Genomic DNA, 17,854 nt, shown 5'->3' on the forward strand with positions numbered 1-17,854 from the left:
ATTACATAATGACTATAGATAAAATAAGTCAGTTTAAAACAAATCAGTATTTATAAAAATAGAAATTCATCTTTTACCAAGTTTGAGCACAAAATTACACCGTTTTGCTCCTTTTGAATCAGCTAAATATATTTATTAGCCCTTAACATAATTTAAACTATTGGCACTACAATAGATATTAAGCAGTAGACACAAAATAATCTGTATTTTTTGGTTCTTTAATGACATTTGGCCTTAAAATACTGTCCAATAATTACTGTATTTAAATGAAGTCAAAACAATAAATACATTTTGTATATATTTGTCATTATTTGAAAGAAAATTATGAAAAAAAAATGTAATTAAAAAAAAAATTTGTAGAAATCTCAGAAAAAAGTGTCAAGTTCCATGCTGACTATAAATAAAATAAAAAACTTTAAAAAAATCAGTATTTCTAAAAATAGAAATTTATCTTTTAACAAGTTTGAGGACAAAATTACACTGTTTTCCTCTATTTAAATCATTATTATATTGTATTTTACAACGATTTGCCATTATTTTCATTGTTTTTACATGTTTTTTTATTATTATCTTGCAACCTTCCTGCCAGACTTTCGCTGTTTTCTTTATTTTTGACGTTCATTCATTCATTCATGCAAATGGAACGAGGAGTTAATTAGTAAACCAGCTGCTGATTGACCAACAGTATAAAGAGCCTAGATGGTTCCTCGTCTACCTGTAGCTTTTGTCTGATGTTTTCTTTTGTGCTGTGGGACTTTTTTTGTGTTTGGCACTGAGGTAAGATGTAATTTGGTTTTGCTGCTTTTGGTCGGCCTATCTCTGCTTTCTTTTTTTAGATAGATTTGTCTGTTCTCTTGGCTTTTGCCCATCCCGAAGCTGAATCTTGGCTCCATCGATTTGAAAAAGTCATCGCAAATAAAGGCAGCAGTTATCAAATCCCAGCAATCTGTTTCTGTTGCTGCTTCAGGCCTCTGGGGAAGACGGGTCGGTCTCAGCCGCCGTAGACTGATTACTAGTCTCTCTTATTAAGGCTTTTTTTTTTAAATTTCTTGAGTGGCTGTTTTCTCTGTTCTGCTGTTAGTAGTGACATGTTTAAACCATCCAGAACCTCCTGTTTTGTCAAGCTAGGACCTATGGGAGCTGATTTGTGTATAAGAACAGTATAAGAACTAATTGTTTCCTTGTCTGAAAAAAAATCTAAAAATCCTGCAAAAAAATTCCCCAAATTTCAGAAAATTTGCAAAACCTTCAGGAAGAAAATTCCAATAATTCCTTAAAAGTTTCATTTAAAAAAAATCCCCCAAATGTGGCAAGAAAATTCTTGTAAATATTTTCAAAAAATTAGTAAAAATCTTCCAAAAGATCCTAAAAATGCCTGAAGTGATTACATATATATCAGGAAAAGTTATATTTTCTTTATGAACATTCACAAAAAAATCAACCAAAATCCAGCAAAATTCGCTGTATTTTGGTTGATTATTTTTTGGGAATGTTTTTAAGAAACATTTTTACCATTTTTTTTCACCAAAAATGTTCAGAAAGTTTCCCAAAAAGGTTGAAAATGTGGACATCAGAAGTGTTATCATGAAAATCTTTATTTTTTTCTCCACATTTTCAGACTTTAAAACAGGTCAATTTGATCAACAGGATGGCACAAGGGTTAATATTAGACCATTTTTAAGGATATAGTGTAAAAGACAAGATTTAAAGCCTGGGTTTTTTGCTGCTAGCATCACTTTGACTCCATTTTTGTCTTGGAATCGAACATGACAGTTGGTCACGAAGAGATTCTTTTAGCAAACTACTAAAATTTGGGAAAATATCAACTCACTGAGGAGATGCAAATGTTTGCATCCTTTTCTAATTACTCCCTGCTGGTTGTAATACATTAACTTTCTCTATTTGACGCTGATCTGCTCTCGTTAAGCTGCCGTCAGTTCCTCTCAGTTTCATTATGTTCTATACGATTTGTCCCTTTTGAAGCCCGTCCTTGTTCTCCTGTCTTTTTCAACTGAAATTCCTCAGTCTGTTTGTGATGTTTCTAAGCAGCCAGCTGCCAAGCCTGTCTGCCGTCTCGAGCGTAATAAAGCCGTCATCTCGGGCCAGCGTTGAAAAATAGTCCTATTTTTGCAGGCAGATCCAACTTCTAAGAATACAAGCAGCCAAAATAGCCCATTATGGCTGTGAGAAGAAGGTTGTGGAATGTCTGCGGAGCGCTTTGATTTCTCATCCTCTGAACATGCCGGTCTGATCGCAACGGGTTCGGTTTCTGTGAGGTCCAAGCACAAGCAGGGATGTCGAACTAGGAAGGCTTACGTCTACATGTGAGCATGCAGAAGAGAGCGGGTCAGAGGTTCGAGGTCAGACACGAGGTTCGCTTTTATCGCTGCGTTTTTCTTTGTTGGTGATGGATTTAACAGGAAATCAATGCACAGACCTTTACGTAGCAGGAAGGAACACGGGTCACATGGGTGGAAAACATGGAACAGCTGTTGTTTTTCACCTTTTATCTGGATTGGTGTGACTGAACATTCATTTACCGTGATCTTTACACCTATTCACACCAACTACACAAAACGTTCAAGGCTACATGGACATTCTTTGCCCAAGACTTTAAAGGTAAATAATAATAATCTATAATAATAATAATCTTTATTTATATGGCACTTTTCATACAGTAGTTGTAGCACAAAGTGCTTTACAAACAGACAAATAATTTAAAAAAAAATATGAAAGAAATTATGACCCAAATCCACCCCACCCAGCCCCGAACCCACCCACCCCGCAATCCATACACTGTATTGTTAAAAAGCAACATAAATAAAAGACAATGATAAATCAGGGACATTGTTATACCCAGTACGTACTGAGGAAACGCCAGCTTAAAGGTTTAAAATAGGGAAACACTGGAGGTTAGTTTAAAGTGTAAAATAAATAAATAAATAAATGAATAAAAATAAAATAAATCCATAAGTAGATCAGTAAAATAAATAGATAAATAAGTAAATAAATTCAAGTAAATATATCATGTAATAAAATAAACTGAAACTGAATAAAAGATAGATATAATAAAGATATAATAATAATAATAGTGATAATTGTAAATTGGGTTTTTAAAAAGAATAAAACACTAAAGGGTAATTCAAGTTAAAGCCAGACTAAAAAGGTAAGTTTTAAGTTTGTTTTTAAAATGTAAAAGTTAAAGGTGTTTTCATACTCATATTGTCCATTTTATACTCAAGAAGACAGGAAAAATTGCTTTCAAACGTCTTACAAATGCAACCTTTCCCTTAAATTAAAGGTAGTATTTTTTGGTTTTTGAAATCTTGGTCAGACAAATTGTTTCCCCCAATAGAGTGATTGCTATTTTGTTTTGCATTTTTTTCCTCCATTGTTTGTCGCCTAAAATGTCAGGAAAAAGTGAATAATAAGTTTTTAGAGCACGAGGAGGTTGGCTTCATTTTTAGTGAATGAATAACCTCGACGATTAATGAATTATCAGACTTTTTTGTGGTTCTTATTTTTGACATGCTGGTTAATTAATGAATCATTTTAGCTCTGATTGACTCCCTTCTGAATTCTCACACAGCAGCTACACACAGTCCTAAAGAACAAATATTAACATTTATTGAATTAGAATGGACATAATATTAGCTGTATTACTGTTATTAAAGCTTTCAGTTTCTCTTTAAAAAGATGCCTTTTGGTTTTTAAAATCTTGGTCAGACAAATATTTGCCCTAATCGAGATATTGCTGTCATTTTTTTTTTTTATAAATTATTGTTTAGGCTAAAAAATGTCAGGAAAAAGTGAAAAATGACATTGCATTATAACTTTCCGGGGCTTGAGTAGTTATTTTTCATTTTTGCTACGTGAATAACTGAAGCAAATAATTGATTATCAGAATTTTCGGTGGTTTGTGTTCTTTAATTTGACATGCCATGAATCATTTTAGCACTGATTTACTGTTTTTGCTTCCTGATTTCCTCATAGCAGCGAAATACAATCCCAAAGAACAGATCTTGAACAGCAGACTCTGGTATTTTTGATGAATATTGAGGGTTTACACATATTAGCTGTATTATTATTATTGTTATTAGTGCCTTCATGTATAGCTGCCAGCGTTTGAGAACTGTAACTTGATTGTCGTGATATTTCATTTGCACAGAACACCACAGATTCCATATTCACATGGCAGCTCTGGGTTTGATTTTCCGCTGCCTCTGTGTTTGCCGTGGAGGAAGGAAGTGTTTCCTTTTCACTTTTTCTGCCAGACCTCTGAGGTTACCTCCACCCCATTAGCTCGGGTCATTCGCAACGTTCGGCGTGATTACTTTTCCTTTCCAGTAAAAGTATGAGACTTCTGATTTCCGTTAACAGCTGCCACAGCAAACGGCGAGTTTACTTCCAGCGACGCCGAGGGATTGGCAGCTTTGTCAGCAGAACTGCTAACGACCCGAGTTTGCATTAAAGTTGCTTTGTGGGGCTCTTTTAATCAAACATCAATGGATGCTTTAGTTTTCTGACTCAACAGAGAGAAAGCTGGTCAACATATGAATCTGTTCTTATTTTTCTGAGCTACATCTGTTATTGCCAAAAAGCAACTAAAATAAAATGCAAATCAGTGTTTGCTTCCATCAGTACTGTTCTGTGTGTATATATTTGCAGAACATTAGATAATTATTCCAGCACTTTCTTTGCCATGTTCCATCTCATAGATTTCAGCACATTGGGGTGATTCCGTATGAAATCAACCAATTTTAAGAAAATTATTACTATAAAAGCATTCATAAAAAACATCCACAAACCATCCAATAAAACCCAGTAAACACTAGAGTTATGTAGGGCTGGACCCGAATATCACGAATATCCGAATATTCGTTCGAACGTTACCGGGCAGAACGAATATTTGGCGTTACTGTCTTGCCTCCGCCTTTAGCCCACATCGACTCATATCGGCTCATCCCGTCGTGTGATCACATAAACATTTACACATATGTCTATGTGATCACCCCCTACTCCCCCAGATGAAAATAGGAATATTCGGAGCTCGTCTCTTCCATTCGCCTTCGGCCCACTTCGGCTCGTTCCGCCGTGTTCTTCGACCCATCTCGGCTCCTCCATTCCTGTTTGTTTCCACCACCTGAATGGCCGGGTGGCTGCCGACTCTGACGTCACGCTTCACATCGTTGCATAAACGCAAGAAAAGATGCCGAAGACCTCCACTGTTTGGGAATTCTTCAGTTTAACTGAAGATCAAACAAAGGCAGTGTGCAAAATTTGCATCCAGGAGATCAGACGAATGGATCTGAATATTCGGGCCGTCTCCGCCACATGCCACCCCCGTCAGACGTTACGGGGCACAACGTATATTTGGGTATTTGTCTTTAATAGGGCCCGAATATCCGGAGAGCAGAAACCACTATTCGGGCCAGCCCTACAATTATGTAATGTGTCCTGAGTTTAGTGCAGAAATGGCATTTGCAAAAAAGTTCCCACCTGACCCCTCATTATCAGCCAATTTTATAATGTTTATAACCTTTAGTATATTAAATGAATCCATGCAAAATATTGCCCTTTACACTATTATATAGAATATTTTCAGGCCAGTGAATGATTGTCATTGACTCCTTGTGCCAACAGAAATCAGCAGATTTTTCAGATTTATTATAGAATAAGCCAGGTTTTATAAGTGGAAATGGAAAAATGTGCAGAAAAACAGGCAGATGGATATTGTGGTTGGAGCAGTTCTACAAACTGCAACCAAAATAGCTGCATATATGACTATTCTGTGTACAAATTAAAATTGGTTGCATTTGTGTTTTATTGCCCCTTTGATGCGCAAAAATGGCTGCTGTGTTAGTCCTTGTGGTTGAAAGTTGTACTTGCTCAGTTTAGATGTTAAAAACGCTCAAAACATGAGACAGTAGATTTATAAAAAATGAATAAAATAAGGAGTAAGAGGAGGAGGTCAAACCAGATGATAGAGTCCAGACCCAGTGAAGAAGAAAAACTACTGCATTCAATCACAATTATAAAGGCACTGCCAGGGCTGCAAAATTAACACCTACTACTTACTAATCACAATTAAATGAACATGATGCTGATATTGACATTTAAATGGCTCTGATAAATCTTGTGCTACCAGTGGACAGTGTTAGTCGAAGCGTTTACAGCAGGATTTCCCTATAAAAGAAAGCTTTTAGCTGCTGCTCTGGACCGTGTTCAAACACTTGTATATGCAGAAGTGTTTCCATTATGTATACTAATGCATGAAGAGCAGGTATCGGTGTGAATGATTAGAACTGTGAATCCTCATTTACCTTAGAATGATCAATACACCTAAAAAAAATCACTGAAAACAGTTGCATGTATCCTCTAGCTTAGCATATGTTTTAGCAAGTTTCCATTCAACACACAGGGGCATTAACTGTCATAAAGTTCATTCATTGTTATTTATGAACTCTTTTCTTCTTGCATTTTGCTCTTTTTGATCGTGACTGTAGATTTGCAGACAGGAAGGATGTGCAGAGAGACAGAATTGAACAAAAGATGCAGTGATATTTCCGTACATTTACATCACTAGTGCAGTCAGTGACAAAAATGAACTGGTTTTCATTTGGGGGTCATCTAATTATTGGCCTGGTTGATCCAATATTCTACAATTTTCCAATTACAAGTGTCATTTAAAAAAAAAAAAATCCCGATAAGATTAATTTACTTAAGAATGTCCTACTTTGGCTTGTCACTATGTGGGTTCGAGCAATATTCCACTCACAGCGAGGTCTCATTGGTTGGACGTCACGAGTAATAGCCGATTATCGCTGAAGATTAAACATTGAAAAGCTCTCTTTCAGTTACACATGGATAACCATAATAATCAAAGACTTTTCAATGATGCAGACCATTCTGACACCATGATTTTCATTTTATTTGATGTGTATCGGCTCCAAGTGTTGGTTATCCGTCTTATTGGTTACTAATAATCAGTTTTGGGTCTGAAAACTCCCCGTCAGTCCACTTCTGGTTTTTGTAGTTTTAGTTTGAACACCAGCATTTAGGAAACGTTGATGATAAAGAAATAATTTGCAAAAATATGTTTGTAAAATGGTCACAGGACTAATGTTTGTGGGTATCCAGACACCATGGATGGGACGAGGGATTAAGGATGACCAGTGTCTCTCCCTGTCTGTCTCACACACACACACACACACACACACACACACACACACACACACACACACACACACACACACACACACACACACACACACACACGTTTGTACTTCTAGTGAGGACATCCATAGGCGTAATGCATTTCCTAGAGCCTTATCCTAACCTTAACCATCACAACTGATCGCCTAACCCTAACCCTAACCCTAACCAAACGTCAATTCATACCTGTTCTCTAAAAACAAGTCTTCACCCTCAAACATGGCTGTTTCAGAGTGAGGACCGGCCAAAATGTCCTCACTTTGTAAAAATGTCCTCACTTTGATAGTTAAATGCAGAAAATGGTTCTCACAATGTAGCAAGTACAAGAACACACACACACACACACACACACACGTTTGTACTTCTATCTTAGTGAGGACATCCATAAGCGTAATGCATTTCCTAGAGCCTTACCCTAACCTTAACTATCACAACTGATTGCCTAAACTTAATCCTTACCCTAACCAAACCTCAATTCATACCTGTTCTCTAAAAACAAGTCTTCACCCTCAAACATGGCTGTTTCCAAGTGAGGACCGGCCAAAATGTCCTCACTTTGTAAAAATGTCCTCACTTTGATAATTAAATGCAGAAAATGGCCCTCACATTGTAGCAAGTACAAGAACACACACACACACACACACACACACAAACACACACGTACGTAAGCAGCCCATCTGTCCTCTGAGACCAGCAGCTGGTTGGAGGCAGAAAAGCCCAGTGTGAACTTGACCTCGGACTCCATGCAACAGGAGAAGTCACTGACCACTGTATCCATCTACTGTATCTGTCTGACACACACACACACACACACACACACACACACACACACACACACACACACACACACACACACACATACACACGGATATCCTCCCCTCCCCATTAGAATCATTAACTGGACACTGATTATATTAAGGCTGAACCCACAAGACTAATTTCACTAAGTGCAAAAAGCTTATGCTTATTTTGTGTGTGTGATTGTGCGTGTTTGTATGCGCTACACATCTCCCCGTCTTGCTAATATCAGCCGACAGCCTCTGCTTCATTCCCTTATGTGACGTAAGAGGCCAAAACTCAGAGCTACTTTGGCCTGAAGTTCAATTTGGTCGCAAAATGGGCGATTTAGCAGAAAACTTTTATCCTGCGTGCAGCACAAAGGGAATGATCTATGTGTTGTGTGTTTACGTGCCTCAGCTTCAACGTTAAAAGAACATTTTTAATCAAGTCACAAAGTCGCTGGCGCAGGCGGTTCTGAAATCCTCCCAAACAAGATATCAAGTTTTAATGGCTGCAAAAATCTTTGCTTTAGAGAAACCAAACAGGTTATTTATTATTTATTAGCACTTAAATCTCCAACATCTGCTGAAAAGTTGCACGGAAGAAGCTGTTGTTGAGCAACATGAGCTGCAGTCACATTTAGGACCTGTTGTGTGCTTGAACTGTTGTTTTTTCTGCGGTCACTCACTCAGAGGGTTTCCAAGAAATGCTTCTTTTGTTGCTGGCGTTGTGGTCGCTCCAGCATCCTGATTGCTTCTCTTCACGGTACCGATGTTGTGCCCTCACCGTTTCCTCTCTGCTTCTCCTCCTCAGATCACCAGAAACTGGAGCGGGAGGCGAGGATCTGCCGTCTGCTGAAACATCCAAACATAGGTGAGTCATCTCCGAGAGCCAACAGATAATGGAGATATGTCACAAAAAGATGCTTAAATCAACAACTGCAGAACATTTCACTGCATCTGTAGATCCACAAATCCATCAGTGCTGTTTTTTAAATGTTTTGTTCATAGTTTAGCGGCACAACGTAAAAACAGTAACTGGCAAATCAATGCAGAGGGAATTACTGAGCTATTGTTTGACAAATAAATCATTTATATAAAAGAAAAATTCAACTCTCCGTCTGACAAATGTTTGAAGCTCCAGTAACATGAATTCTTATGAGCTAATGTGGAATATGAGAGGTGCATTAAAAACTACAGTCAACACCAATCATTCCACTGTATTTACCCACGTTTTAGAGCTGAGAGCTTTAATAACATGAATTAAAAAAAATATATACCCCTGGAGTCAAAATGCGTAACATTTTTCCCAGTGCTTATAGGTGTTACCGATGCTGGGAAAAAACAGCGACTCTGTAATGTCCATCCATCCATCCATCCATCCATTCTCTATACACTGCTTTATCCTCACTGGGGTTGCGGGGGGCGGGGGGGTGCTGGAGTCTATCGACTCCGTAATGTTCATAGTTTAATTCTTACATTATTAGCTGGCTTCCATACATCTTTCCTATCTGCTCTGTGTAAACACTGCTTACAGTTCAGCCTACTTCAGCTGAAAAGTCCCTGAATTTTTATCACATCACTTCAGACCACAGTTCAGTCACTCTTGACTTCGTGGAGAATTTTCAATTTTTTAGTGGATCTGGTTAGAGCAGCCGGTTTATTTTTGGTAAATTTTTAAATGGGACACAAAGTAAAGTGATTTTGTTGATTAGATTTTTAGTGCTGAAGTCAATTACCAGTAATCCAATCCAGGGAATTAGAAGTTATAGAAAAGGTAATGGGAATATTCACAATGTGCAGGAATGTGCAGATTTACCTCCAATATGTATGGAAGATGTCATCAGTGGTGCATCCACATCACCTGATAGAGCTACATTATTCTCGTTCTTCTCCTTATGTGTCTTGCTTAATTGCGTTAACAACCATGCCTTTCCACTTTTCTCTGTCATACGTTGCGTGTTAGACAGTGTTAGCCTTCGACGTGTTTGTCCAGTCCTTGATGTTGTCAATATATGTCATTCTCTGGCGTCCTCTTGCTTTTTTCCCTTTTATTTTGTCGCGATTATGCGATCGCATGAATTCCCGCATTAATCACCAAAATGCCGCTGACAATGCGGGGGTCAATTATTTCCCAAAAGGCCGCATAATCCCCACAAAACAGCGCATAATTCCCGCAAGAATCTCACATTTCCACAAAAAAAGAGAAATATGCGGGTCCCGCTTGATTTCACAATTTCCGCATAAAATGAGAAAACTATAACCGATATAAATGGAGTTGTGAGTGAGTTTTTATGTGACGCCCGGCCTGACATCATCAGTTCACGCATTCACACACACACTAGAAGCACGAGCTGATGCAGAGCGCGGCGCTCAGAGACGAAAAACAAGAATGGCGAATGCTCAAAGATCACATTTACCTACGAATATTTCAGCCCGAGACCGGGCAAAACAGTACCCAGATTTACTGCACCAAAGTGGGGGGGAGACTTTTTTGCATCCCGTGCAACATCGTTCTGGAGCACCGAAGAAAATCAACCGTGGTGTTGTTCTCCCCGACGAAGCACAGCAAAAGGTTTGCTGAACACAAAGGACTCAAACAACAACTTAGTGGTAGCCTAGTAACAGGATGTAGGAGAAGAATCACCTTTTTTTCCCCAGTTCTTACATATTTCGCATCTTTTTGCATATTTCACAACTATTCGCATACTTTGCAACTTTCCGCAATTTTCCCGCATAAAATGGCATAAAAACCCCACAGCTCCGAATATTATCGTCTGGGGGGAGGAAGGGGTGATCACATAGACATATGTGTATATATTTATGTGATCACACGACGGGATGAGCCAATATGGGCCAAAGGCGGAGAGAAGACCGTAACGCCGCAAATTCTTTCCGCCCGGTAACGTCCGCCGTAGCGAACGAATATTCGGATATTCTGGATATTCGGGTCCAGCCCTACTCAGCACTGTGACCTCTATACTAAGCTTTTTGTTCACACACATCCTCCTAAATACAATTTAAAGGCCACAGACATTTTTATTTTTAGTTGCAAATGTGAGTGAAATGCTCACACGGTTGAACCACGGTTTCTGTTAACTGTAGAGTTCAGCATTTGAAGTGCCATCAATTTACTGAGTTGTATTTACAGATGACATGTAAAGTCAGATCAGTATTCCACTCAGCAGATGTCTGGGTCTATTAGGTGGGCCTGTTAAAAACTAGTGCATAATCGATTGTGCATTTATGAAGGCTGTAATGTTCGATCTGAGAAACTCTTTCAGAGAGACGTTAATTTGACTTTAAGATCACCTCGGCGGCTGCGGTTTGTGATGCTGTTGAGTCGTGTTGTGTTATCCTGACAGGTGTTTCTATAATCTTATCCATGCGGCTCATATCAAGAAGGATCGGATAAACAACAGAAGCAACTCTCGAGTCTGTCACCGCCGACATTGGCTGACACTTCTTCTTCCTCCTCCTCCAGACTGTAACCGGATCCTCTTACAGTTTTTCAGGGGCTTTTTGCTTTCATCCTGCCCTTCGTCAAGTGAAACATGTTCTACTCTTTACCTGATTTAAGCCGAAACCTTGCGGTCGTTGTTTCGTATTGGAGCCAAAACAACAAGTGTGTCTTTTCATGGGGTCAGGTTTCATTCCGGTGTCGCTCCGTTTATTAATAACTCCGAAACAAATGGCCTCTGGTGATAGGCAAATCCGCCAGTTACCTGATCTGTGGCTGTGTGGGACATTTGCATGGTGGCGACTGGCCAGCAGCCAAAGAGGCAAAGCGAGTCTCAACACCGACACATGCACGGTCAGCTGGTGGCACTAATACGATCAACACTGTGTTTACTCTGTGTGTGGTTGATGGTTTCATGATGTTCCATTTAAACTACCAGCATTCCTGATGTCTGGTAACTGATACCGACGTTTCATATTTCTCATGATTCTCTGTAAGTTTAATAATCCTCATAATGTGCAACTGTGCTCGTCTGTAAAAGCACACAGGAGCCAGACTAATATGTGTAGCCTCCACGACCGTCGCCTGTCAGGTAGACTGAAGGATTATTGTGCCTGTAAATGTCTTTGTGAATCTGTTGTCGAGTCTCATACGACTTGGGATTCATCGCGTCGCTCCGACTGTCTGTGAGATCCAAACAAAAGGCGGCGGCCCCTTGGAAAGGAAGGAAATGGCAAAGTGTTTTTAAAGCAGAACTGCCAAGTGTGTTATCAAAACACGCCGTCCAGTCCGAGATACACACAGACACACACGGTATGATAGCAACATAATAGACGTCAGGGTTTCATTGGTCTCCCTTCGTCCCACCTGATTTCTGCTTCTTCTGCTTCTTCTTCTATTCTTCTATTCGCTGCTGCTCTTTTCTTATCCTGTTCTCAAGGGGAGAACTTGTCAAGTTTCCTTTTTTTGTCAAAATGTAGCTCGTCTGAAGAGAAAAGAAAAGCAGTAAAATAGAGCGTTTTCTGCCTTTATTCAGGAACTCGAGCACCTTCACCCACCTTGACACGAGCTGGTTTTTTAATCAGCCTGCTGTGAGAATCCGGTTATGATTTCAGATAGTTGAAGTTGTGCTTTTTGGCAACAAACCTTCACCTCTCATTATGTTTCCTGTCTGGCTTTGTGCTTTTTTTTTTTTTTTTTAAAAGAGACAAAGCCAACGAGGACTTTAGCAGTATCGCATTAATTATGAATGATTAAAATATGGTAACCGTTCTGTCGATGTTTGTGTCCAAAAGCGTGTTCCTCGTTGCCAACTGGCCAGGTGGCACTCGGGCTTTAGAAAGCTACTGTCTGATGATTTCGGAAAGCGGCTCGGTGCTGCTGGAAACCTGAAAGCACTTTGTATCACTTGACCTTGTGTGTTTGTTGTGGTTATGAATGAGCATACTAGTGTGTGAACTACACCATTCCTAAGCTGGAACTCAGTCTTGTCTAGTTTTTCATGATCTGAAATGACAGATACAATATTTATTAATTATAAAGCCCTTGGTTTATTTTTTTATTTAGCATTATTCCCATTGGTATGAATATTAATGATTAGAAGACAGATGAAAAGTAGTTGCTGCTGACTGGTTTTAGCACCGTGGATGGTTAGGTTTTCCTCCTCTGTTGTGTTTTCTTACATTTGGCATAGAAAAAGTTAGTTTTTTATTTAATCAGTGTGGAAAATGGAGCATATTGTCGATATTTAAAGACCCGCCCAAAAAATTTCACAAATTCTATTTCCTGTGTAGCTCATTTTTTACAAGGCAGAGTTCATCCAACTGAGTTTGCACACCATAATGTACCTCGATAAGGTGATTTGCTTTAGCAGTAAATGGCTCCAGTGTCAGTGATAAATAACGTAAATTACATAAGCATGATGTCATAACTAATATTGCTAACGTAGCTAGTGCCAATCTGTCTGAACAGAGAATGCAGAGAGAAAACATTGTTATTAAACCTCCATTTCCACCCTCTTAAGTTGACCTCCAAATGTAACGGAGTGTCAGTGGGATTTGTAGCTGTGTTCTTTTATCAAAACGTAATTTTAACCACCGCTGCCCCCAACACACGGACAGAAAAACCTTAAAAAGCTTTACCTAATGGGCTGATTTGTAACTGACGACTCTTTCTGCTTCTTTCTCCCTCACCAGTACGACTCCATGACAGCATCTCAGAGGAAGGCTTCCACTACCTTGTCTTTGACCTGTAAGTAAAACACATTTACACACAGAAAATATAACAGGAAAACTGATGTGTTGCCACATTTTCTTGTGTGATGGTGCGTTTTTTTTGTAACACTTGTGTGTCATGTCGTATGTCTTCTAATGGAAATATTTTGTACACAGGAAATAATTATATGGTTAAAACGATAATAACCCCCCCCCACAAATAAACACAAAAAATATCTAAATATGAAGGAATCATCTCACCTTTGTACATAATAAAGACAGAAGGTAGTACTCTGTAGAATATAGTGGTCTGGCACATTCAGTTCTTTGCTTGTATTGAACATTTTCATGCAGGTAGACTAACACTGTCGTTAGGTTGTTTAATTAACAGTAGAAAATAAAACTAGCCAGGCTGCCTTACTGTATAGCAATATGCAGATAGTGGAAGAGAAGGAAAAAGCTGTGAAAGACTTACTCTGGCTGACCTGGACTGGATGTAAGCAGACGGCAACAATCTGTCCTCGTTGTCCAGGCGGCTCTCGAAATGGGAAAGGTGGAGTCGGTGGGGCTCACAGGGTCGTAGATGGTTTTAGATCAGGTCGTCCCTGCTAGTCACAGCGTCCACTAGAGGGGGAAATGGCTGCTGACTAGCACACCTCGGGAGACCTGCACAGTGACCACAGGTAGAGTGACTGAGGGCGAAAGGACTCCATTATCAAGGGATCTGATTGTTTGTTAGTCAGGGAAGGAGGATGCTTGGAGTTCGTTCGTACAAAAGTTTATCTAAACTTTACTCTGCCAACTACTGAGGAGGTATGTGACAATCAGAGTCCGTTTGTCCCTCTGTGAATCCTCCTGTCTGTCAGCAACATTACTCAAAAACGGATTTCGATGACATTTTCAGAGAAGGTCATAAATGACAGAAGGACCACCTCATTAGATTCTGGCAGTGATGCAGCTTATAGTCTGGATCCATGGATTATTTAAAGATTTCTGTGTCATTGCAACACAACAGCACGGCGTCACTGTAACCATGACAACAAGCAAACGCTTCGTCAGCTGCCTGCTGACGATCTCACGATAGCGATCCACCGCTGCTGACTTATCAGAAATGATTCAAGGAGCAGCTGATTCTGACTCCCAGCAATTCCCACCGCCTGCTACATATTTAGGTCAGGCGATTCGGTGTCCATACATAACGTAAACATGCAGAACACACACCTTTGCTCAGCACAAGGTCAGGGAATAAACACTCCTGGCAGAGTACTGCGCTGTCTGAGTGCTTTTCTTGTTCTGTTATGTGGTTCCATGGTGATTTGTACGGTGGCCGTCAGGGGCAAACACGCTGCAAACCGCAAAAGCGCTGCAAACACAGAAATGATCCAAAACCAAAAACTCACAAACGCATAAAACACATGCAAGAAAAAAAAAATGCTGCAAGAGAAACATGCTGCAATCACAGAAACGACGCAGAAGCAAAGACTTACAAAATCACAAAACGGATGCAAACGAAAAATGCTGCAAATATATAAAAACACACACAAACCCCCAGAACAACCGCAAGAGAAAAACGCCGCAAATTCAATCCACAACGGAAGTGCGCTGCTCTTCGATAATATTGTATAAAAAATAATATTGTATAAAAGATGCCAGCCAAGTAAAACATGATGCTAAAACTAAATGAAAACGTACCTTTTCACACTAAAAAAATATCAGACACTTTCACTTTCTTCTTCTTCTGCTTCTCCTTCTTCATGTCTGGTGCACTTCCGTTGTGGATTGAATTTGCAGCGTTTTTCTCTTGCGGTTGTTCTGGGGGTTTGTATGTTTTTATATATTTGCAGCATTTTTCATTTGCATCTATTTTGTGATTTTGCAAGTCTGCTTCTGTGTCGTTTCTGTGATTGCAGCATGTTTCTCTTGCAGCACTTTTTTTTTCTTGCATGTGTTTTATGCGTTTGTGAATTTTTGGTTTTGGATCATTTCTGTGTTTGTAGCGCTTTTGCGGTTTGCAGCGTGTTTGCCCCTGTCGACCACCGTAGATTTGTAACATTACATATTGCTATTAAGTGTCTTTTGCAGATACATTCTGGTGTCATTTTATCACTCTTGGTGAATATCAAATTTCCTCTAGCCCAACTGAATGAAAAGCTGTCTGATTCAGTGTTTGTATTCCTGATTTAGGTTGCAGCTGAACATCGTTTGTTTAATCTGATTTCTTCTAACAGTACGAGGCTGTGTGGGGTAGAAATCAGCACCTAGGAGTCGTAAAACTTGTTCTTAATAGGTACTGCTGAAAGTTCAGGTCATGCTTGAGGTTACTGCCATTTGATAAAACAGATACAGATCAACCAGACATGCAGGTCATTCATGTAGAGGCTTGTATTATCAGCAACCAGTCAAGTGGCCTGTTGAAGCACCAGCCAGGTTACACATGAACATACGCCACCAAAGCTCATGGGTCCCTTTGAAAAACAACTAAAAAATATGGTCATGTAAGTTTTTCATTGTGAGAGGAATCTAAACTTTATGTTTTAGGGGGTCAGCAGATAGAAATAACCTCTGTTTTGTCTGTCTGCAGTGTCACTGGAGGAGAGCTGTTTGAGGACATCGTTGCAAGAGAGTATTACAGCGAGGCAGATGCCAGGTACAGTGTGTCGGCAAGCGCATAGTTTTCCTGCATATACGCAAAGTCTTTTGGGGCTGCCATTGAAAAATTAAATGCCGTCAAAGCAGCAAATTCGAGTTATGAAAGCACAAAATGTTTCACTGTTTAAATCTGTGTTAATGTACTTTGTGCTTCAGCAGCAGACGAAGTGCTTCTGGTTTGTCGCAGTTCCGGCACACGCTTTATTTTCGGCCAAGTGACTCGGTATTTTTAAATTTAATTCCATCAATAAATAATAGCAAAGCTGTCCTAAGTGTTGAAATCTTATTTTGCGTTTGTTGTGAGGAGTTGCAGGAACAGATTACCTGCCTGACTGAGCCTTAACCCGTGTCGTAACACACTTTAAAAGTTAGACAGTTACATAAAAATGACTGCTGAGCAAATCAAAACATTAAGATAATGCAGTTCTCTCAGCGTGGCAATAAAATATAATTACCACTCTTCAGTATTACTCAGACTCTTTTGTCCGCGGCTATAAATAAACTGATTTATGCCGTACGTCTGTCACTGTGCAGAGGTGTGGTTCAGGTGGTGTGTTTCAACTTCATTACACAACCTGTAAGACAATAGTCACATTGGTGTAAGCAGTGGAGTCATTAGAGCTACGACAAAACAAGTCATGGCTAGTAGATAAACACATATGTTTGGGATTATTTGTCTTCTAGTGTTCTGTTCAGGTGATCAGACTTAGGCCCCATCCACACGAAGACAAAACGCTTAACAGTTTCAAAAACGATCGCCATAAAGACGAAGGTGACTCAGAAAGTGTGTGCGTCTACATGAATGCACTCGATACGCATGGAAACGCTGTAAAACACATGCCAGACCTCTAGGGGCGCTGTAACGATATGATGGAAACACGCAAACAGAAGAAAAACAGTGGGCATGCGCACTTGTGGCACAAGTTGTAAACAGAGACCAAGCCGGGAAGTAAATAAAGTGCCGTAATGTGTCCTCGATAATTGTTTGTTTAACTCAGTGGTGATTGAGAAGAATGACATTTTGCTGCAACAGGGATAGTAGGGTCACTAGCTTCATCAGCACATTTGCTGCACTGCGTGTGGTGCATGCGTGTCAATGAAGATACGAAACTATGACGTAAGCGTATCTGAAAAGTAGCGGATAGCCAGTAAACACGGAGCTGCGTATATGCTGTTTCAAAATCTTTCCACTCTGGAACCTGGTTTCAAAAATAATCGTTTAGAGACCCCCCAAAACGCCGTCTTCGTGTGGATGATACGCAGATTCGGCAAGTAACTTATGCGTTTAGACCTCGTTTTGTCTTCGTGTGGATGGGGCCTTAAAGACTCCATTTGAACCATTAAGAATGAATGAATAAATGTGAGAAGAAGGGGATGTATAGTGCTAAAGTAAGCACAGTAAGGTGCAAGAAAGTCTTGCTGACAAAATGAAGTAGAAGAAGATAAAATACCCTTAGTAACACACTAAAATGAGTATAAGGTATAGAAGTGAGTCAGGAAGATTGAGAGGAGCTACACTCAAATAAATGCAGTTCAGT

The 17,854-nt window shown here is 39.6% G+C and overlaps 1 protein-coding gene across 25 annotated transcripts in view; it reads left to right on the forward strand.

Annotated features, from left to right (window-relative positions):
- Nucleotides 1-17,854, forward strand: part of camk2g2 (calcium/calmodulin-dependent protein kinase (CaM kinase) II gamma 2) — a 97,745-nt gene that overhangs the window by 32,733 nt on the left and 47,158 nt on the right. For all 25 annotated transcript variants that reach the window (XM_051959534.1, XM_051959535.1, XM_051959536.1 and 22 more), the window contains exons 3-5: nt 8,809-8,868; nt 13,650-13,704; nt 16,249-16,314. In XM_051959534.1, coding sequence (XP_051815494.1) covers nt 8,809-8,868; nt 13,650-13,704; nt 16,249-16,314 — 181 coding nt within the window. The remainder of the gene's footprint in view (nt 1-8,808; nt 8,869-13,649; nt 13,705-16,248; nt 16,315-17,854) is intronic.

The sequence above is a fragment of the Acanthochromis polyacanthus genome, chromosome 15, assembly GCF_021347895.1.
Source record: "Acanthochromis polyacanthus isolate Apoly-LR-REF ecotype Palm Island chromosome 15, KAUST_Apoly_ChrSc, whole genome shotgun sequence".
Taxonomy (NCBI): domain Eukaryota; kingdom Metazoa; phylum Chordata; class Actinopteri; family Pomacentridae; genus Acanthochromis; species Acanthochromis polyacanthus.